The 23,706-nt window shown below is 36.2% G+C and overlaps 1 protein-coding gene across 1 annotated transcript in view; it reads left to right on the plus strand.

Annotated features, from left to right (window-relative positions):
* DNER (delta/notch like EGF repeat containing) overlaps positions 1-23,706 on the plus strand; it is a 107,423-nt gene that overhangs the window by 58,078 nt on the left and 25,639 nt on the right. The window contains exons 5-7 of the mRNA XM_059479705.1: positions 13,132-13,277; positions 18,823-18,976; positions 20,918-21,031. Of these exons, the coding sequence (XP_059335688.1) occupies positions 13,132-13,277; positions 18,823-18,976; positions 20,918-21,031 (414 nt within the window). The remainder of the gene's footprint in view (positions 1-13,131; positions 13,278-18,822; positions 18,977-20,917; positions 21,032-23,706) is intronic.

The raw sequence follows: 23,706 nt of genomic DNA on the forward strand, positions 1-23,706 counted from the left end.
TTTGCATAGACACAATAGACTTAATTAAATTGAGATTTCTGGGCAGATGTTTTATTATACCAATGACATGAAACCAAAATCATTGTAATAAAAGTACTTATTTTTATCTGCTTGAAAGCATGCATATTTTTAAAGGAACTATAAGCTGCTACAATTGTTATTTGAAAACTTACCCTGCTAATAAATGTAAAATTAAAAACATTCTGATGTGGAAACATGGTGAAAAATTCCAAGTTCATAGCCAATACAGGAAATCCCTAAATACAGAAGTAGTACCTTGTTCTCTCCTTTTTCAGCTGTCACTTTCTAAAGATACTGCTTGAAGGTTGTTAGTAGAATAATTTATTTCTTATCATCAGTGGTTTCCATTAGTGATGTTTATTTCCTTCAAATAATTTTCCACTTTCTTTTAACATTATTGTTCTTTATAAGAGACTTAGTTTTAGGCTTTTTTCCCCCGCTTTTAATCTTATTTTACATTTAATTTATCAGAGTTAAAGCCTTCCTCTCATGTGTCTGGAATAAATTTTTGAATTTGCTTTTTGGTAGTTAATGTATGATAAAAGTATCCTGAAGACAGGATAATTGGTAGCTTTTATGCAGTGGTGAAAATGCCCAAAGGCACAGCTTGGTCTGAGCTCCTAAGCAGAGAGCCCAGCTTGCTCTGTGAAAGCTTCACTTGGCTGTACAATCCATAAAGCATAGGTTATTGATTTAGATAACTAAAATATGTATTGTGTTACTCTTTCATAGCTTTTCTTGTCCTCTCATTTCTATAGCTGAATTTCTGTCACTGGGATTCTTTGAATTTTTTATTGTGTGCTGGATGACGTGAGGTGAAAATGTACCTTTTCCTAGATTAATATAACACAAGGTTGACTTCACAAAAATGGCTTATTTTGTGCAGTACAAGTATTCTGAGACCTCTTGCTTTACTTCCATGTGGTTTTCAATACTTTCTTTGGTTTTTCATTTCCTGATAGTGAAATTCTTTGTAAAATTTTCCAGCTGCTGAAACTAAGGCATGAATTTTTTAGTTTAAGAAAGAGCCTCTGAATTTCCTTCTCAGTTGTACGGAAATATTCTGCTTACTTCCCATCATCAGTTTTTGCCCAATGAAGTGGAGGTCTGGGGTGATTTACTTAAAAAGTAACTCAGTTATTTGGTGTGAAAATGAATTTTGTATTCACTCAACTGAAATCCATAATTCTGCCAAGACTTATAGAAAAATAATTTGATCTTTACTTCAGATTTGATCCAGATGTGTGGAAGAGGTCTGTCAATTTGACGTGCCTGGCAAGTTTTTAATCATTTAGCTTTCAATAAGTCACTTGAATAAAGTTTTTCTTATAGACAAATTTCCATGTCTCTCGATAGACATGAAGAACTTATTCAAAGGTACAAAAAGTTAAAGTGGGTGATTTTATATTAAAAAACCAATAATGTTGCCAGTGCTTTTGTTGATGTTATTTAAGCTAGAATGATATGAGGAGGCCACAAGATGGTGTAGGTTTCTGTAAGCAATCACACAGTAAAGCTGCAGACCATGTCAGTTGATACATTTACTTTATATAATTTCCTCCTCCTTCCCCAACTCTTTTTCTGTTTATTCAAGTGTAATTTTAAAGGTTTCTTCTCTTAATTGGTTAATTTTGTATGAGGGCACTTTTTTAGGCTTGTAAAAAATTTCTGAATAGAACTGTAAAAGAAAAATGAGGAAGATATGGGTGAATTTTTTGGTTTGACTTTTTTGTGTGTGTGTCTCTTTTTGATCTACATCCTTTTTGAGTCATTTCTCACTGTGTTCCTTCCAAGTTTTGTTACTCAGCAAGGTACTTTAATTGCCTCTTGCAATTCTTTCTGAATAAGTGATTTATATCAAAGATAAAACATTTAGGGAAATATTATTTGTTTTGTGTTACCTTGTGGTGACACAACTTTAAAGTTGTTTGTACAAGATTGAAAAGACTCAGAAGTCAGCAGTAATGTGCTGATTTGCTGATCATGTGGTTCAGGGCACAGTGTCTAGAGGTTGGGAAGAATGCTGTTTTTGAGATCTAAAAATAGACCCTGTCAGCACAGAGCTGTTCACCCCAGAGACAGTACCTGCACTGTGTGAGAATGAAGGGGAGAGCACAGCACAGCTCACCCAAAAAGAGCACTCTGTGTTCTCTGATGGGGTTTATAAAATGGCTGCTGCATCTGCAAACAGCCTCTTGCAGGGCAGGACAGAGAGATGGTGCTGTGATTATGCAGCAGGATTACGTGGATTAATTACAGCACTGACCTGGCTGTGGCCAGCAGCAGGCTGCCTTGCACATTCTGTAGCACATTCCTTCCATGTTTTGCTCAGGGGATTTTTAACAAGTTTCTCTAAGATTTGCTACTACACACATGCCAGTCTTCTAAACTAATTTTTTATGTTTTATTAGAGAGTGTACCTATTAGCCAAGGGGGAAGAAACCCCAGTATGGCTCAGGCTTTGAAGTGAGCAGGTGAGTTGTGGGGATTTGAGTAGGATGAAGCACACGGCCCAAGCCGAGGTGCTGGTGGCTTTCAGTGCCAGGTGACTCCAGACAGAGGTGGTGATGAGGTGGTTGGTCTGTAGGACAGGCCAGGTGAGCTGTTCCTCTCTGCTCATGGTTTGCAGGAGCAATGTTTCTTTTCAAACCAAGATTTAAAAAAAAGGGTGTTTAATCAAGAGCATTTCTGAACAGGAAATGTTTTTAGTGTCTATTCTGTGGAGTGCTCTAGGTGGGCATCAAGATTGGCCAAAGAAATTGGCCAAAAAGAGAACCAGGAGGAATTTAATAGTGTCTTAAAAGAAGAGATGGAAATTAAGGGTTCAACATTAAAAACATTGAAGTAAAAGGCAGGCTTTCCATTAATTAGACTTATAGATTCATACTCTTTGTCCCAATATTCTTTGAAGTTAATGAGTGATTCCTGCATTAACTATTTATGATATTTATAAAATGTCTCATCAGTATTTGTTTTATTTCTGGATCTTCATATATTCATGCTAGCAGTAATGGTGCTAGAATTTTTGAAAATGAGTTAACTGCAAAACTTTACATAGTTAGAGTCATACACCTATTCTTCATTGCAATATATCTCGAAAAATTGAAATCAGATGAAATACATTTTACAAGTCTGAAAAAGTGAGATAAGAGGTCCCTGATGCACCATCAGCTGGTGGAGGAGTCTTTCAAAAGTTCTCATGAATGCTAATAAGTTACAGCTAAGGATCTCTGGGGTGAGTTGAAATTGCTGCTTATTATATGTTTTGGGAGGAATCTAATCTACCCAGCACTGTGCAGTCCTCTCTTTCAGGGAATAATACACTGGATTTTGGAACATGTATATATTTTTCTATACTAGATTGTTGTGAATGCAGAAGATTTACTGAATTGATTAAATAATAGCTGTCTTGAGAAAAAATTATGCATTAACATTTTTCTTTAAAAAATAAAAAAGGACTTTGAAGGACATTCTTAGCTTGTGTGGTATCTCCCACAAAAATCCTTTATGATTTGTTGCATGCATCTCTTTTATCCAAGCATGCTATCACGCGGTGACTGAGAACTGGAACATTAATTTTGAGAACATAGTTTGCTGTCAAAATACTGAAAAATCCAAATCCAATGTAGACTAAAAGCATTAAAGCATTTCCTTTTTTTAAATGCTCACATTTTAGAAGTTTTACAGTGATTGTACACCATCTGCTTCTTCATGAGTCAGTTAATTTACCCTGGTGCTAAATTAATATACCTGTTTACTAAGGCAACAGCTCTGCCCTTCAGGTGTATCCAAGGTACACCTGTGGCTGGCAGACTTGCAGTCAGGCAGGTCTAATTTCACACAGTTTCCAGTCTGCTTGGAAAACTGGTCTATATCCACCTGTGTGGCTGTACAGATAGCAGAACATATTTAACAGTCCAGTTAACAGCTAGGACACAAAACAACCAGAGCTGCTCTCTAATGAATTTGGAGATTGAGTAATAATTCATTGAATCACAGAATATGCTGAGTTGGAAGGGACTGACCAGGATCATCCAACTCCTGGCCCTGCACAAGGCACCCAAAGAATCCCACCCTGTGCCTGAAAGCACACTTGAACTCTGTCAGACTTCGTGCTGTGGCCACTGCCCTGGGCAGCCTGTTCTGTGCCCAACACCCTCTGGATGATAAATCTTTTCCTAATATCTGACCTAAGCCTCCCCTGACAGCTTCATACCATTTCCCTTTTCATACCAATACAAAATGGCATGTTATTTGATTATTGTATGTTTATTACTTAGTTTTAAGAAGTGTTTATCTGGAGGTTTTGGGCATAATGAAGAAGGTGGAGCTGGCGCTGCTGACTCTGTGCATGCAACCTATTTCCTTTCTTTCTCCTAACAACATTAAAAAATGAAATTATGTTTTCAAGTCATTATCATGGCTGTTAGGATATTGTCTCTGTTGAAAAAAGATCATCTTCTTATCAGCTTTCATGATAAAATGTTGGTAAAATTTATCTTCTGCCTCAGTGTGCCCAGAGCTGAAGCAGTAATGATGGGAGCTTCTTCAGAAAAACAGTAAAACAAACAGCTGGGCATTAGTATTTTGCTTCCATTTTCCCATAGGTAATATGATAGAAAATTTGTATATAATTGTAAAAATAATGCTAGTAAATAGCTTGAAACTACTTGCTTTTAGACTTTGTGCTTTATTTAGCACTTCCACGTGCTGCTTAAGCAGCTGCTTACAACGCAGCTTCTATGAGATGTTGCTACATTTGCTTTTTAGCTTATTGTCTGCTTATAAAATCAAAGGAAGACATTTATAAGCAAAATGGCTATTTCTCAGATAAACCCTTGCAGATAATAAGGTAGAAAGTTTAACATTTAATATGAATTAATATTTTTATCTGAACAGAAAGTAAGTCCTCCAGCACAACCTTTAAATTATAATGTTTATTTTCATCACAGCAAACAGATACTGATGTAGACTTGTCAGTTGACATTGCTTGGCATGTCATCTGGTGTTCTCCAAGATGCCCAGCCTTTTAGATCAATACAATATAATTAGCTGCTTTAAACTATAATTATCAAGTATTTAAAAAATACTTCCTTAAATAAAATTGGTCGCTGTACAAACTCACTTGAAAATAGGTGCTCTAGCATCTTTGTGATGAGATGAAGAGTACTGATGCCATTCAAATGCCAACACCTCTAAGGCAGCTTGCTTGAATTCTACAAAACTTTTTGATGTTTGGCTTAAAAAGGAAAATTAATGCTTGGCTTCTGATGCACAAAATATCTGCTGCTTTTTAATAAATGTGGGAGCCATATGGTTCTATGTCAGGAAGGATAATATTTTTCAATCCAAAATGCTATCCTGACTTTCAAATGCAACAAAGTATTTTCTATTCTAACTCTGCCCTGAGCAGTTATTTGGTCTTCTGTTGTTCTTTGATTATTCAACGGGTTTCCCTGCAAGACTTTAACATGCATTAAGGAGTAGTCACCACCAATATTTGTGCAGTTATATTGAACAGGCAAAATGAAACAGTGTAAAAATACTATGTGAAATAAAAATAATAGAGAGAGATATTTTGAAACAAGTTGGTCTTTTCTAACTCTTGTCTGGAAATAAGATTTTAGATTAGGAGGCAAATTGTAGCTGGGGTTTTGAGATGTGGTTATTATTGTTACAGGCCTCTAAAACATGCACACATTTCTAAAGAAAGCAGTTTGCTGCATCTTGAAATTGTTTTCACTTAAGCAAAAAATTAAATAGGACAATTTTATTTCATAATAGGACATGTGTGAATTGAATTCACTGAAAGCCACGTAATCAAGTTACTCTAGCTTTAACAAGTTGCCATGTCTCAGCTGAGCATCTGTGTGAGCTCCCAGTCCAGGGCATATTGCAGTCGTTTGACTTAACCCTCTTTCACTCTGGACCTAATTAAATCTCCGTGCCCTGCACATGCTGTGGGGATGTGCAGAGCCCCTGTCCGTGCTCTGCTCCTTTTGTGCAAGGCGGCCTCGCTGGGGGGAGTTGCTGACGACTGCTCCAGTGAGTGGGGTTCTCAATTTTAAGTGTGTAATGTGCCTGGAAGGGCCCTATTGTCTGCAGATTTGAGCATTGTGCTCAACAGAACATTTCCCTGGGGTTTTGGGCACAGGAGCTAACCTTGCAGAAAATGGCCTTTTGGTTAGCAATAGCAGCAGCAGCAAAGTGTGAACTGCAAGAAAAGCGTAGTGAAGTGTTAATTTCAATGATTTATTTTAAAAGATGGTCTTTCAGCATTCAGCTGAAATCCAAACCATTCTGAAGAATGCTTTGGCCTATATAAAAAAGGGTATCTTTGTAAGTATGATAAAATAAATACCCTGTCCTTTGTGATCAAGTTTCATGTACCTCATCTCACATGTAAGTAGATGTAAACATCAGAGTAGTTACTATTTTCATACATTGTATTATGTTTTAAGCTAGCATTTAAATAAGTTTAGAGTAATCTTTATTAAATTAGTAAATTATTCAAAATTAATTTCTATTAACATCTATTTCTAGCAAGTAATAGTGGGAAATTATTTTTCTAGTCTGTCTTGGAGGTTCATCTACTCAAATTTGTGATGTTTGGTGAAATACCTTTTGTTTGTTTCTCTAATTTTAAGATTCCTTTTTCTTCAAATATGACTTCTGTGACCAATTTGCAAACAAGATCAATACATTTATTTTAAGTTGATCACATGGTTGTTTGCATGATAAGATCTTGGACATACTGCTTAACCTGATCCATGGAATATGGATACCAGTGCATAACTGGTACATTTTCTCACCAGTGTGAGACACGTTTTAATAATGCTTGTAAAATGCATTGAGATCTTCAGCTGGTAGTGTTACATGCTGTAATGTGTATTTAAAAGTAGGGTAGCCACTAATAGAGCCTCTCAGTTGAACCAGTCCCTAGAGATATATCCTGGCCAACCTTGTCATCCCATCTTCTGCAGCTCCCCTTAGTGTAGTCCCAGCTGTGTCACTTGTATTCCACCACACTTAACTGCATTTGCCAAGTGTGGAATCAGAGCTTCTAGTGGTCTACATTTGGGCCCAAAATAGTTCTGTGCCAGCTTGGCAACTTGGCTGAAATGCAGACAAATAAAGATACACTGGGAAATTGTGATACAGGAAATGTTTCAGAAGAATAGTCTTGTCACTCTTTGCTGGGCTTTCACCATTACTGTGAAAGCAGAGTCCTTGAAGCTGGGGGAGAAGGTCACAATAAGCTACTGCCACAGCTCCTTAATAAGCTGAATGCAAGTGGCCTTGTAAGAGGAAGTGCACTCCTGCTAGCTGACTCTTTCATAATTCTGTCATGGGGTTTGGTCCAGGTAAGTTATTAAGTTGGACAATTGTTTAAGTAACAGTGAAATTCAGAAATTGACATTTGTTATAGAGGAAATGTAGTGGAACATGGGACTTTGCTATGCTAAGTGAATTAAACTATTTTGCTCAGTTCATAAATATATTTTTACTACCAGTCCTGCAAAACTGAGCTCCAGCTTGAAAGGCAAGCTGTGTAATGTTTCTTCTCAAAGTTTTGGTAATAATTTTCTGACACCCAAATTTTGCTTTCTCTTACACCAGTATAACACTATCATTGTCCATCTGCCTCTGGTAGAACTGCAGGATTGTTACTGAGGATGTAACTTGAACAGCAGCACTCTTACCTTTTAGTGGTTATACTTGAGAAGAGAGTGTTTGATTGTAGGAGCCCAGGCTGTTTTTATTGTTGGTAGCAAAGGAAGAAAGCAGATCCATCTAAAACTGACTGTGGCTATGAATGCGACTTGGAGAAGACAATGAATGTGATGAGGTGGTTTTCAGTCACCTCCCAGGAAAAATTCTTTAAATTACTGTTTCACATGAGCTTGTAAAAAATATTTGAAACAGTTCTTGAACTGATTCTCATTAGAATCTGTATATACTTTCAAAAGCAGTATCTGACCAAGGCTTCTGTGAATAAAGCACAGTAAACATGCTGATTTATATAGAATTTGGGAGAGTTGTGCCACCTATAAATAGTGCTATTTGTGGACAAAATAGCAATTTTGCTATTGCAGCTGTATTTTTGTATCCCCAGATGCTGTGTTGCCTAGCAGCATCGTTAGAGAGTGATCTCAGATGTTCTGTACGGTGCTGATGGCGCTGATGTACTGCATCAAAGATTGCAAATGGCATTGATTACCTGTTCCTCACTTCTCATTTTCTTATGTATGATAATCATCCTGAGGTAAACTAGGAAAGGATTCCTGACCCATTTTTCCTATTCTGTAGCACAGTATTGGTGTCAGGGTCGTGAGGGGATTGGTAGGCCTTAATGACCCTGAGTATCAGTGTCATGGAGAGGGGGGGTAAATGTTTGTCCATTTGTAAATCAAAAGCAGGCCTCTACTACTTTAACATGTCAAGGTAAATTTGCAGAATTGAGTGCATCACGAGAACATCTGGTCATGCTTTTTCATTTGTTAGGTCTCTAGAATGAGTTGGACATGGCTTGTATGAACAAGAGAAGGATTGAGCTTGCTTGGATTTGATTGATGGAAAACTGTTTGAGATTGTGATATAAGACAGTGCCATAAGAGGGAAATCGGTTCGTATAGGTAAAGTAAATATCCAACTTCATGCTTAGATCCAAGAAGGCACTCTGAAGCATGGTGGGTGATTAGTACAGACCTCTGTTTTCATAATAATTTTCATGGTATTGAATGTTAGTTATATCACATGACATGGACGTGAAATAATCTTTGGATAAAATTTGGACAGCAAACATTTTAGGAGGAAGAACTAGAATTCATTCCTTTTTTTTTTTTTTTCCTGGTGGGTACTGTAATAAACATAGAGTTCTCTTTCTTTCCTAGCTTCCTTTTTTCAAGTATTCTTATGTCTGCAAAGTTCAATGGCCATTAAAAAGAGGTTCAGCATATTGACCGCTCTTGTTTAGCTTGCTGGATAATGTTTTCTTTTGTGGGGGAGAGATGTCTTCAAACAGAAAATTCCTCTGGACTCTTTTACACTTTAGGTTATTTCTATGACTTTCCATCATGTGTGGATGAACTATCAGATATACTTAGGTAGCTTCTCTCCTGGACCAGTAAAGTTTATAAAGGATGCTCATTCTGCTCTGAAACAGCAGTGTTTTCTCTAGAAGCTGAAATCTGATCTGGAAGTATCACAGCTTGGCTATGTTACTGCATGACAAGAACTGAAGATGTGGTGCAGGCACACCAAGTACTGCTGCTTTGATCCTGAAGGACTGATATGATCTGTTTTTCTTCCGTTTAACGATATCTCAGTTTCCCATTTTCCAAATAATGAATAGCTGACTGTACTGTACATGGGGAATGGGGTGGAGAATCTACATCACCTTATTCTGGGGCCCTTTTTAGTTTTCCTACCATCTTGACTTACCAATGCCCTTGGTGCAAGGGCTGCTTGCTGTGCAGGGGAGCTGTAGGTACTTAGTGTCTTTGAGAACTTCACTGCTTTGCAAAATGTTGAAGTTGGCTACTGACCCCAAAAGCTTTTGGTGTGGGAAAGTGTTGAGAGAGAAAAAGAGAACAGATGGAAACTGATAGACATCCCACTGCTGTCTCATTTCCTTGGGAAACCAGGCTAAAAATAAGTTGAAAACTTGAGGACTGATATTTTGTTGTGAGTGCCCAATCCTGCCTTGGCAGTCATTCTCACTCATCCAAGAAACCTTTAGGTGAACTCAAAGATCTACTCTTCTGTGAAGTGGAACTAAAAGGATAATCTACTGTTTCAAACAAAGGTGTATGTCTTTGGAATGCATGTATTCATTGTGTAGAATACAGAGATACATTTGAGCCAAATGCAAAAGGCGTTGGTGTGTGTCAGAACATGTGGGGTGCATAAAAAGAGTTAGTGAATGATTTCTAGTGAAGTGTTTTGCTGACATTATATGCAGTATGATAACCTTCTTGGTGATCTGTTAGCTTCAGTCTTCCCTATTTTGACTGTCCACTGTGGACCAGCTCACTGAGCTCAGACTGCTGTGTTTAGAAGGAAGGTATTGCTCAGAAATGGGGCTTGTGGGGGAAGCAAATAAGTTTGTCTAGTCTAGAAGGCATATACTCAATGTTTGAGCACTGGTAATCTGAATGGCATAATATGATCTTCTGAAAGTATCTGGACATAATGATGACACCTGTCCTCTTTTAGTTTAACTTTATTCCTTTTTTTTCATTCTTAACTTTCTTGATGTGAGTGAAACAGGAACACCCATACCTCGTGCTCCTAGACATATGTGTGTGGAACTGCCAGGGAGGAAGGAGCTGTAGTGTATTTTACCATGCTTTCTGCCAAGGAAATTGTCCAGGCATTTCCCAGACTACCAAATGTGTGTGCAGAAAGCTTGAAAATGCCTCCTCTGCAATCTATGACTACTCACATCACATTATGATTTACTGGGCTTGAGAATTGTTTCCGTTATATTACTGTAAATAACTCAACCCTGAATTCTGCAACTAAAAGTGCTTTGATGCCATTATGTTTTAACTGGCTTTAGAAAACCAGCAAGGTTGAACTGAACAAAATTACCTTTTGGTATATACTGCTGTAATATATTTCCCCAGACCTGAGATGAAAGGAGCTGTAAATATGGTTCTGAAATTATTCTCCCATCTAGAAGTTAAAAATAGAACTTAAAACTCACTGTAGTTCAGTTGCTGTTATGGGAATTGGGGAAAGAATTAATTGAAGTGCTATGACCTGAGTTGAGCAGGGTGTTATATTTAGATGGTCAGGCAAGCTTCTTTTAGCCATAAAACCTAGAGATCTCAGAACATTATATGTAACTTCTATAAAGTGAAAATAAATACCCATGTTTGTATGTTTCTAGTATTTACAAATTAGGTGAGATAATTAGAATTCGCAGGAAAATGTGTGGCATTCTAGAGAGAATAATGATTTTTTCAGTGGTTTGCCTAAGGGCTTTTGATACCAAAATAGTAACAAGATTCAAAGTACAAAGAAGGTTGATTTAATATTTCTTTAGGGAACTGTCCTGAAGAATATGTAACAATCTGCTTCAGACAAGGAAATGTGAACCCAAAGACATTTTCTAAATACCACATTCTTCCAAGCATTCACATATAATTGCATGACTGCCAATGACAATTGCATTCAATTGTTAAAGAAAAATTCTGGCTGCATCTTTGAACAGATGGGTAAAAATGGGGTATGTAATGAGGCCAGAATAAATTGGCTTGCTTTGAAGAGGTCATCAGATTACAATAATCTTCACTAGCCAAAACAGACCATTAGGCATTTGGAACTATACCCAATACATGTGTTTTTTGTTTTTTTTTTTTTTTAATCTGATCCTTTAGAACATTCAGCTAACTTGTAGAGGCTGTACTCAAGCCAGTGGTGTCTATGTAGGACATAAGATTTTCCTGTTTGAAGGCAGGATTTAGGGATCATAGACAACTAACAGCTGAAGGAATGAAGCATTTAAAAAAGTGAAATCTAAAAATGAAGAACAAAGAATTCAAGTCTTCCACATGATTTTGTGTGGAATTTGTAGAATTAGTCATGCTTGACACTTCCATATGCAAAATGTAAGTAATGCTTAGCAGCTGTTCTGAAAGAGAATTCACTTTAAGCTCTGTTTCATTAAACTTTTGTTTTTTCCTGTTCATTAAAAATACTTTGTTTTATTTTTTTTCTCATGACTAAATGTTGTGCTATCTCTAGTCTGTAATGCAAGAAGCTGAATTGCATCTTTGAAGCTCCTTAGAAGTTTAGGCTGTAAATGGATTTTGCAATTTAAAGTGGAAAATCTAAGAAAAAACATTCTATGTCATACACTGCATCTAGTGTTGTTCTTTTAAAAATTAAGGATATTTGTTTAAAAAAAACCCATCAATTTTTCCTTAAATTCTGTCTATATTTTCTAAAGAAAAGAGGAATCATAGAATGGCTTTGTGCCTGCAACATTCCATTTTGGCACTACAGACTCTTTGTAGTCTGCCTACATGGAGGATAGTGAAATCAAGGTTTGACAGTTTATGGAAGGATCTTTGGTGGTTTTTATGCATAAATTCTGCATGCAGTATATACACACTGTACCAAACCCACATTTTTGTGTCAGTGCACATTTATTCTCCTTAAACAAAACAATTAAATGGAAGGGCTGTGGTCCAGGACTCTAATCAGAGTGCTGGAACGAGGCAGCTCAAGCACAAGTACAGGAGCAGGGGCTGTGTGTTTTCACAAGGACTCTGACTTTATCCCATATGTCATGGACTGTGTGCGTGCCCCATTTTATCTTTCCTGTCGTCCTTCTTTTATTTTTCAGATAAATCTGTTAGGAGTATGTGTGATAGTGAAGTTTTTATGCTCTGGTGTTTTTTAATAGCTACCAACCACAATTTTTTGCCTTCCATGTAATTGCAGGTGCTAGCCAGGGATTCATGAATCTTCCTGTTCCTTGTCCAGTGTTCCTATTTCCATGTTTAGTTCACCTTTACCTGCCATATCAGCTTATAGAGACATCAGATCAGACATTCAATAATACTTGTATTGCAAATACACAAAGAAATGCTGTCAAGTGGTATAAGTATATTCATGCAAACTTCATAGAAAACAAAAGGGATTCTCCATCTTTTACCAATGTAGGGAATCTGGCTGCTTTTTAGCTCTGAAAGTAACTTTTATGAATTCATTCAAATGAATTTCTCCACAAAATTTTATTTTCATGTTCCTTGTCGTTAAAGAAATTAAATATATATTTTAACTTTTCAAAAAGTAGCAGGCAAAAGCATTTATTTTTGAAAAATAAAAAATGTAGGTTTGAGCTCGGGAAATAGATCTGTTTCACCATCCTGTCTTCCTTTTTAAAATCAATATAATGAGGTTTGTCTCCAAATTGTATTTTAATTTGTATTTACGTGGCTTGCAGTCAGAGGTGTGTATTAAATATGAGCAATTTTCTTCTTAGTTGCCAGTTTATTTCAAATCAGTTTTATTTGTTCATCTAGCTGCAGAGCATTAACAGTATCAGCTTATTTTGTCATATAATAAGAATATTTTCTTTTGTTTTTTAAAAAGGATTTTTGAATGATTCAGTTACCAAGTGCATTGTGGCTCTGCGCCTGACTGTGGTGGTGAAAGTGAGTACCTGCACGCCTGTGGGGAGCCATCCAGACAACTTCCCATGCTCAGGCAAAGGGAAATGCATCACCAGGCCAGATGAGGTAAGGCCAGCTCACCAAGACATTCCTGTAATGTGGCAATTCCGTGATAATTGAAACACAGCGCAAATTGTCCTTGGTGTTTATACCTTGCAGCTGTGGAACAGGCACTGACATATCACAGTTGCTACTAAATAACAATATTTATCTGCTACACCTGAAAATCAAGTGCTTGAAGTAAGAAAATAACAGAAACGGATGCAGAGATTCATACCCTGCCCTGGCAATAAAAACAATGGTTCAAATCAGGTGTAAGGGAATTTGTTCTGCATCTTAGAGTCACTGCAGAAGAAAGATTCCCTAAAGGAGGACCATGGTGTGGGCACTTGGGATCTCCACTCGCCAGACCAATGTGCTCAGATTTGTGAAGTTCTCAACTTTGTCATAGGTTTTAGGTCAGCTTTAATCTAGTGCTTCTCTCTCCACCTCTTAGTAACTGCTTACTCAGAGTAGACTCACCAGTGCAATGAAATTACCAGACCATAATTATAAGAAGCAGAATGGAGTAATTTGATAGTGGTTGCAAGGTTTCCTGTACAGCTTTGTCCTTTACATAATACTGCATTAGGGATTACAATGGCAATTCCACTGGACCCTGGGGATTTTGTGTGATATAGCAACATAAGAAAATAAGAACCAAATCTGTCAAATTTGTAGTCTATTCTGCTTTTACAAAACCAGACTGGGCTTTTGTGATTTAGATACTGTATACTCTGTTACCTTCTATACATATTATTTCTTATTTCATGGATTGAAAGTCATTTACAGCACAAATATGCACACTTAATCTTTGGTTTTATATTATTCATTTGGGAGATAAAAGCAGTAGTAACTGTTGAGTAAATATTAACAGCTGTGAGCCTGCTGTGAGCACAAAAAATTTGGCATATTGAGTGAATTCACTTGTAGTTCATCTGCTACCATTTTCTGATTAAAATTCTCAATAAGCATGTTTGATAGAAAATGGTGTTTTGAATTGTAACAACAATAATTAAATTGCCACAGTAATCTATACATACATGGCAGTACTAACATCTGGAATAATTATCTGTTTTATTTCTCAAAAATGAATTTGTAAAATGCTTGAGGTAATGTGTGAACATAATTATTGCAAGATGAATTTAGAAATAAATGCTGCTTTACTATACCAGCTGGCTGGTATCCAAATAAATTATTCATTCACATACAGTGTCGTATTTCATAGTCCAGTTTAGTTTTTGTCCTTTACTGTATTTATCATTTTTATTTTATAAAGTGAGTATTTTCAATTTGACTTACATAAATAATATGTTCAAGTTTACTATGCATAACAGCATATCAGAATTTTGTCTTTTTCCATTATTTGTCAATTTGAGTGTTATATCTTTTGATACATTGTCTCATTTAATATGTTTTCATGTTGTTTGTCCAATATGACTCTAATTTCTTTCTCTTGTTGCATGTGATGTTACCAAATAAGAATAAATTGTTTCCTATATCTATGCAGAAGAATTAATGCATTTCTGTATTAAGGGAAAAGCATATATGGCCTCTAATAATTATCCATGTGTTATTAACCTTTTAAGATGTTGCAAATAAAGTAATTTTTTCTTTAAAAAAGACAGATTGACTTCACAGCAAGAACGAGAGGCAATTATTTAACTCAAAACAAAGATGAACCAGTATCTGTATGTTTCTAGCTGTAATCTTGACATTGGAAGCTTTCTATGTTAAAAGCAGAACAGTGAGTGATGAGAGAGCCCTGCCTTGTGCACATGCAGGCTGCTGCGTTCCTTGGCAAGTGAATAGAAAAAATTAGGGTTGTTTTTATCTTATCACTACTCTTTCTCTGAACCTAATAACCAGAAAATTTCTAAATATAAAAAATTTATAAAAATTATGTAAATATATTTATATGACCATTAAAGATATATAAATATCTTCAAATAAAATTTTAACTTCAGACATGCAATTGCTTCTATTTTTGCTGTCATTAACTGCTCCTGAGTTTTCTAGAACTTGAATAAATGAGGAACGCTCCCAGTGTTCCTCTCAAATGCCATCAAACCTGTGCTAGGTGCCTGCTGGGCTGGGGTAGCTTGCTAGAACATCAAATACAGTGACCAAAAAGAAGTTAATTTATATCCAGCCTGCTACTCCAGGGGAATTAAAATGCCATGTTGTCTTTTTGCCTGTCCTGTGTTTCTAAATCCATGAGCTTTCCTTGCTCTTTTGGCTATTAGGTGCATCAGAGAACTTCAGATAGGACCCCGATTCATGCCCAGCATAAAATAAAAATAGAAGGGCATATTTCATTAAGTAGAATGTTTTTGCCATAGTCTAACTGAAATTATGTGAGATGTACTTTAAAATGTCTTGATGATTTCCCTAATGATGGAGCAAGTGGCTGCCAAAATTGCATGCTTGACATGACAACCATGGTCTGTTTCCCACAAGGCACTTCTTTTTGCAGAACATAAACTTTAATTTTCTTTAAATTTAAAATGCGCCCTTTGTGATTTGCTGTTTGTTTTTATCCATAATTCATTCTGGTTTTGCACAATCTGGTCTTGCAGGATGCAAAGCAACTTCTTAGAAGAATGCATAAAAGGCCCAATGCCATGAGCAAGCTCAGAGCTCTGCTGGCTGTAGTCATTGCTTCCAGTGCCAAGAAGATTAATGGCTGTCTTTGAGCTTTTATGTACTTCATAGTTTTATTTCAAATCTAGTAGTGTGTAAAAGAATGTAGGAACACATCTGCTTATTGGGAAATTTAAATGAAGTTAACAATCTGCAGTGATATAAGCACAGGGGTTTACTGTTATGTATAGAGTGCATTTAACTATAAACAAATGAATTCTGGTCTAACCTGGGAGTCTTGGCCAGTTTTCACTCATTCCTTGCTGATCTATAACCTGAGTTCTACTCAGCTAGATGCTTTTTATAGAGTGTGGTTATGAAAAGCAAAGTTCTAATGCAAAGTTTTCTTTTCAATTATTGCTGCTTTTGAATGGAAGATAAAATTCATCACCTTGAGTGAAGTTCTGTGCAGTGAGGTGATGCTGAGATCAAGTGATGCCTCTTCCTTCCTTTGTATGAGCTTTGTGCCTGTTTTGTGGCAACTTCTCCACTTCCACTTCTCCACAAGGGAAACAGGAATGTGTCAGAAGTACAGCACTGGTCTTGGCATCATCACAATATAAATACCACTCTCACATTCAACTATTTGCCTTTACACCACGATGAGTTAACAGTTAATGGAAGAGACATGTTTTGGTGTTAACCCAAAGGAGAGAGATTTGCCTGGTGTGAATTTCTGATTTCATGTAAGATTTTGAAGTGAACTTGGTCCATCCATTGATTGTGAGTGCCACAATTCTGCTTACATAACAGGTTGTTTCTCTCACATATTCCTCTGTTTCATAACTTTGACTCTCCCATAAAAAATATGGATGGGCTGACTGTCTAAGTATAACTTTTTATTGCTAGATTTAGAATCCATTTCACAAAATTTTACACAAAAAATATCTGGCCTCTGCCAGCACAGAGAAATAATACATTGAAGTGAATAGCTATCATTTCCATGTCTTCTATGCAAGCTGAAAGCTTTGGGACAGATCCATTTGATAATAATCTGTTAAAGGTCAAATTATAAAACCCCTCATGTATACCTGAAGGTATGCTGTCCTGCATATGGACTTATTTTCCTAAGTACAGCATGCTCTGAAGTATGTAATTATCATGCAATATTTTGCTCAAATGTTATAGTAACTCACTCTGAGTTGTACTAAATACTGAAAGCCTTTCTCAGTAAGAGAAAGTAGACGTTCGTTTTTTTCTGGCCATCTTAACTTCTTTGCCATAGTGAAAAAAGGATTTATTACTCTCCTAACTAGACTAGCAAAAAAGTACTATATTCCAGCTATTTTTATGATTGCTATATATATAGCAAATTATTTTAAAAATTTATTTTATTGCCATCCAAAATTATACTATATATTTGCACTTAATCAAGTAAAATAGATGATCTTTTGATTGATAGTAGATAATTTTGAAGTTTTTACTGACATTAATTCTAGCATAGTGACAGTGTGGAGCTGCTTCTTGACTCAGTTTGGATCAAATATACTGGTGCATGTTATCTATTCAGGAAAAAAAAAAAGTAATATCAATTGGGGAAGCGATCATAACCTAATCTTCTCCACAGAATAACTTGTCAGCATCTCAGAACTGTTACCTGTCATCAGATATTTCAGATTGAAGTGTTAAAATGCTTTTCTTTTACAGCTTTCAAACACCATTTTGTTAATACTCTTTATGGTAAATTGATCCCTATATCAAACTCTTGGATAAAACTTTAAAGATAGTTACTGTGCTATGTGAGTATAATAATTTTGATTCTCTCTTGCTTGACTGTCTTTCCTTTCTGTTGAACTACAGCCTTTTTTGGAAACCTGTCATTGGTGTGTGAGATACTCAGAGCTGTTTGGTGAAGAGGTTGGGGTGAATTCCAGAACATGTGTAGGCTGTACACTTAAGAAGGGCTTCTGGCACTCCTGATGAATAACATAGTCATGGATTTGAGTTTTGAAGATGTATCGTATTTATTCTTGTGTAACTCTGCCAGTGTGATAGTTGTAAAGAAGAGTGGAATCTGGAGTTTACTGAGTGAAGTTTTTATTTAGGTGAAGATGATTATTTTCTACTTAAGTCACAGCTGATTATTCATATGAAGTAAAGCCAGAAGCCCCCATCTCTTTGTTTCTAGTTCCATGCGTGTTCTGCACTTTGCATTCCAGTGTTTGTGCATGGGACAGCTGCGTTCCAGCACTGAAGGTCTGGCTTTGGGACAGCTGAGAGTGAGTGATGTTGCCATCTAGTGTTTGAAGAACAAAGATTCAGATCTCATCTAAATGCATACCAGAGAGGAGAGAGCTTTCCTTGCTGCTTTTCTTGGAGACTTCCTTAACAATCTTAGTCACCTAAAGAGTTTTTAAATCTGATTTGAATAATTTTATTGCTAACAAAAATGTGCCATATCATGCCTCCTGAAGGTACTTTAAGCCTTTAAGAGGTGTAGTGGTCTTGATTTTTATTAAACAGCAAAGTTTGGAAAAGGTAATGAATGCACTCAGAAGAAGACATATTTTAACAGAATTTAAAGGGAGTGTTACTGCTGAAGTACCACTCTGGGAGCTTGTCATGTAGAGAGTGCATATCTGTAACAGGACTTTGTTGCAGTAAATCTGCACATTATTGATTCTGACATTTATTTCAGCCTATAAATCTAATTTCTGGAATAGAAGAAAAAATGTATAATGATTTAGATATTATGGATCTGATCCCAGACTCCTTGTCTAGATGAAATGACCCAACATCATTAAAAATTTAAGCTGAAGAATTGGTGCAGGTTTAGTATTTCAAGGAGTAACTTTGTTCAGTTGATGTATTTATAGCAACTACTGTTGTTATGAACAGGAAAACCAAACCATCTTTGTTCAGAAGTGTATAAAATGAAAGCATAATCTTTGAAAATTTATTGTGAAGTACATATCCTCTTTGTTTTTAGGCAACATTTTTTTGTGAGTGTGAAGATGCATATAAGGGTTCCCTGTGTGAAGAATTTGATGCCTGTCAGAGCCAACCTTGCCAGAACAATGCAACCTGCACTGATGTAGCACAGAAACACGACAGGAACAATTTCACCTGCAGCTGCCTGCCTGGTAGGTTTTGAATTCCTGAATAATGCAGCTTTGCTTGACATTTGGTGCATCTCTCTTTGCAGAGCAGTGAACTGTGAAACTTCTGATACCAGAACAGACAGAAACTGCAACAACAACATAAGGGCAGTGGAAGGTTCTTCACTGGTGAAAAATGCCACAGAAAGCACATGTCTGAACCTTAGCCCTGTGAGGGAATTAATCATAACTAGTGGAACTTTACCTACTAAAAACACAGGAGGAAAATTTAGTTTACATCAGCTTTTTTTTCTCCCAGAAGTGTTCTGTGACCACCACATAGGTTTAGCTTTTTGGGTTTTTTAAATAATTCTTCTTATTTTTTTTAATATCAAATGTCTAATGTCATTCAAATGGCTCAATCATTTTTAAGTTCAGTGGTTTGTGTTTTACCCATAATTATTGTATCCACCAAAATGTGTGTCCACACACTAAAAACAGTCTGGAAAACTAACTGTTGTCATTTAACTTTGAATTTCTAAAAAAATATTAATTCCATATGAAAAACATTAAAGAAAATTGAAGGTAAGAGTTTAATTATCCTATGTGTCTCCCTATGCAAGTTTCAGAAACATTTATATGTGAACATGATCATGTTTCCCAAATTCTGGTAGAAGGAAATGTTATGAAGTTAAATGTCAGCACAAAAGGTAGAGTTGTAATGATTCTTAGTGTGTATCTCACAAAAAACTGCTTTTCCCCCCTTTCTCTGGGGACTGTTTAGTGCCTCTGCATTTCTAGTCCCTGTAACATATTTGGGATGCTATTCCTAAATCATATTCTCTTTCAGATGGACAAAACATGCCCTATAGGTGGTAATAAGATAGGACATATTTTATTTATAAATGATTGCATTAAAGATAATTATTTCATAAAACCATAGGTGTTTCCCCCTCAAATTGTTTAATTTTTGGGGGGGAGGGATTTCTACTTTATTTTCCTTTTTCTCCCTTGCATCAGCTAAATCCTGTGCAGGTATGTCCTCTATCTCACCTTGGGGGTCTTTCTCTTCTACATCTGTTCATAGCAGTGATAATCATTGCTTACTAGCCTTTAACACCAGCCATTTGGTTAAATATGCTCATTATGGAAGATTATTAATAATTTTTTGTAGGGTTCCTTTTAAAAAAAATAAGATGTGCCTGGATGTAGCATGTGGTTTTTTCCTCAGTCATGCATCCAAGATATTTTCTTGGAAGTAATTAAAAATTAGAAAAGGGGAATGTGTGGTATTTGTTATGAAATTTAGGTATGGAGTGTAGAATAATTTAGATTGTATTTTAAGTTTGTTCATTTTTTGGGGATGTGTTACAGACATCAGACATATGGAACAAAGCAAACTTATGGTCAAATAGTACAGTACACACAATCTGTAGCTTGTGAACTTATAGAAGCATATTTGGAAGAGTTTGCAACTGTGCTGAGCAGTTCTTCACAGCTCCCACTTAAAATAAACACTCTTCTTGAAGCCCAGAAGTAGGAGCAAATGACAGACATTCAGCATATGCACAAATAATTCACAGTGTTAAGTTCTGTTTAAAGCCTTGCTAGAGATTATTGACTTGGGATTCTATTTGCATTGGAAAGCCATACCAAAATGACTTTATTTTTTTGGTTCTATGAGTACTAGTGAGGACCCAATATCTATTGCCAATTCACTAGTGATGTCAGAATATTGCTGTTGGTAAAATACAACAGATGAAGTCTCTAGAATTCTGCTGGTTTTGCATGCTTCTCTCATGAAGTATACATTTTAATTAGAAATCTCATTTTGTAAGGAATGAGAGACTGTCCTAGATTCTATTGCTTATATTGGTTAATTTGATTCAAGAAAAATAATGGTACTACTTGGCTGGCTGAGCAGTATGTTTAGTGGTAAGCCCTTGTTTTTGCTCCATATTCTGAATATTGTGAGCCTTTTTGTAGGTTACACTGGAGAGCTGTGCCAGTCAGAGATTGATCATTGCAGCCAGCAGCCGTGCCAGAATGGGGGGACCTGCTCATCCCACCTCAATGGATTCAGCTGTCAGTGCCCTGAAGGTAACCAGCAAACTCCTCTCTAGTACCTCATAGAAAGTGCTGTTTTTACTCTAAATTTTCAATTATAGTGACATGTAGAAATGTATATATTCTTTTTTTTAATTGTGCCTTAGCTTGTAATTGTAGGCAGAAAAGACAATGAGATGAGAAATTTTGGATAATCAGCAGCAGGATATGAAGTGTTGTAGGAGTTTAGTATTTCAGTGTATATGTGGTGCGGAAATGTTCTTTATTTCTACAGTAGAAATCAGACTCCAGCACTGATGAGAATGGTGAATTTGAGGAGACTCAGGATGTGATCTGATTTTTATGTTGTCCACTAAATGTGTGAGAAAAAGATGTCTCCCTTATAATATTTGCACTTTTCTGCACATGGGCCAGTTGGCTAAAATGTGTGTAAAAGTAATAACTAAAGGAATTATTTCAATCCCCAAAAGTTTTAATTAATTCTCCTTTCCATTTGGACATATTCCTTTCTTGACATGAAAGCTTCTCACTGATTCTCACTGGTAAATCTTGTAAATGTGAAACAAGGACACCCCAATGCCAGAGTGTTCTTTCATAACACTGTGCTGACTGCAATGACAGATCCCTAAATTGCGCATGAAAAAATTATCATGAGTGGAAGTTTTCAATTATGAAGCCTCCTATTAGTTATTTATAATTAAGATTGGAACTTTGAGCTAATTATACTTCTGTCCTTCCTTGATCTGTGGATGTTGGTTTTGTTCTACCAGTACTTTAATGCTTGCTGTAAGGGTGTAAATCTTTGATAGCTGCTCTGGTAATATCTATGTGCTTAATAATGAAGATTATTTGTAGTTTCTTCAGGCTGATTCCTTGCTTTTCTAGAGTGCTATGCTTTAACACTTAACTGCTGTGTTGAAACTGACATATTGACAGGCATGCAGATCCTGCATGTGGAAAATTCTTGGAAATTGTTTCCCTTAAAAATAGTAGTGAAATTCAGGAGAAAAAATATTAGATGTTAGACTTGGTCTATAATTAACTTGCAATTTCCCAAAGAAATCTTTCAGGAAGATTCAAGAATCTGAAAGGAATGTTCAAGAATCTTTAAGACAGCAGTGCAGGCAATGATCTTTCCAATAATGTTGGGAAGAGCAACTACTGAGATTTTTGGTTGTTTTATGTCTGCCATACGTGTTTCTGTGTGTGGCTCATTAACTGCTCTCCTGCTGCCCTGTTAATGAATATGCTGATCATGGCCCAGCCTCACTCCTGGTGCCCACGGGCAGGGTCACTGCTGGGCTCAGGGCCCTGCAGGGCCAGGCACTGTTGCTTCTTCATTGTGTTCTGGAAGGTCTAATGTCAATGAGCTGAAGAATTCAGATAGCTTGTGAAAGGACAGAAAGTTGATTTAACAAAATGTATTGTCTAAGTTTACTAATGCCTGTCCCTTGATCATTCTTACATCTTTTGAGGTGTTATCCTTTCACAGAGGCATAATTTGGGAGCTTTTGTTTGGGCTTTAATCTCTGAAGAGATTCAGTGATTTTTGTAAATACAACAGAGTAGTTAGTTGAAAATTGCAGATGCAGTAACTTGCAAATTTTCCTGCCAACCTCCAATTTTCTAATTTAAGTGAGGTCTCTTGCTCTGCTGCTACTCTGTTCTGCTTAATGGCAATTGCTTGTTGAGAAAAGGCTTTTCTTTCTGTCACTGTGGGGAAAGGTAACCAAGGAGCTTATGTTTGTGTAGGAACTACAGTCTGCAGATAGAATACATCTTGGAAAAGGATAACAAAATGCAGAAGCTATCACACAAGGAAAAGAAAAAGATGACAGATGAAGGAATCAGATGGAAACAATGAAGAATGATCTTGAGATTGTGCATTTCTTTTACAAACGAGATCTGTAGTTCATGAAAAAGTGCACGATAACTGACAGAAAGCTAAACCTGAGGCCTTGAAAAAGCAGCCTACCTCAGATGTGAACAATTCTTGATGACTCTTTAGACAATTTTACTGTCTTAAGAGTCCTTTAGTGAAGAAAATTTCATTATGCTTACAGAGTTCATTTTCTGTAGGATGCACTGTAGGTTTTAATATACAAAATATGTCAGAAAATAAGCTCCTATATGATGTTGTGGAATCACCTGTAAAGAGAAAATTGGATTTTAGACTTGAATTTGTAGTGAAGAAGCTTAAGCAATACTGAAGACCAAAGAATTTGTTTAAAATTTTGACACTGTCGCTTTCTAAATAATGTTTGGATCTTGTACTTGCTTACAGTCGGATAGGGATCTTTGATTGTTTTATTAATTTTATGTTAATAAACATACATTTAGTAAATATTAATTTCAAATGATCATGCAAATGAATTTCTAGGCATTCTAAAACCCTACATGTAGTAAGCATGAAAATGAATATTTGAAATTTATATTCAGAATCATTCCATCCTTATCACTCTTAAATATCTCCTCTTGTTTTCTTCCACTTATTGCAGTGTATAACACACTATTGTACTGACAGTAACATTAATAGATTTTATTTAAACTGCTTGGGGTACTGCTCCTCTCTTTACAAATTTGATTATTCCATTTTCTTTAAGCTTCTGAGAAGTTATGTGTATTTCCAAAATACCCTGAAGTGGAACTAAATATACAAATAATAATTGGAAACATAAAATACCCCTGATTGGTATAACTAAATGTCA

Source organism: Ammospiza nelsoni, chromosome 10 (assembly GCF_027579445.1).
Source record: "Ammospiza nelsoni isolate bAmmNel1 chromosome 10, bAmmNel1.pri, whole genome shotgun sequence".
NCBI classification, from domain to species: Eukaryota; Metazoa; Chordata; class Aves; order Passeriformes; family Passerellidae; genus Ammospiza; species Ammospiza nelsoni.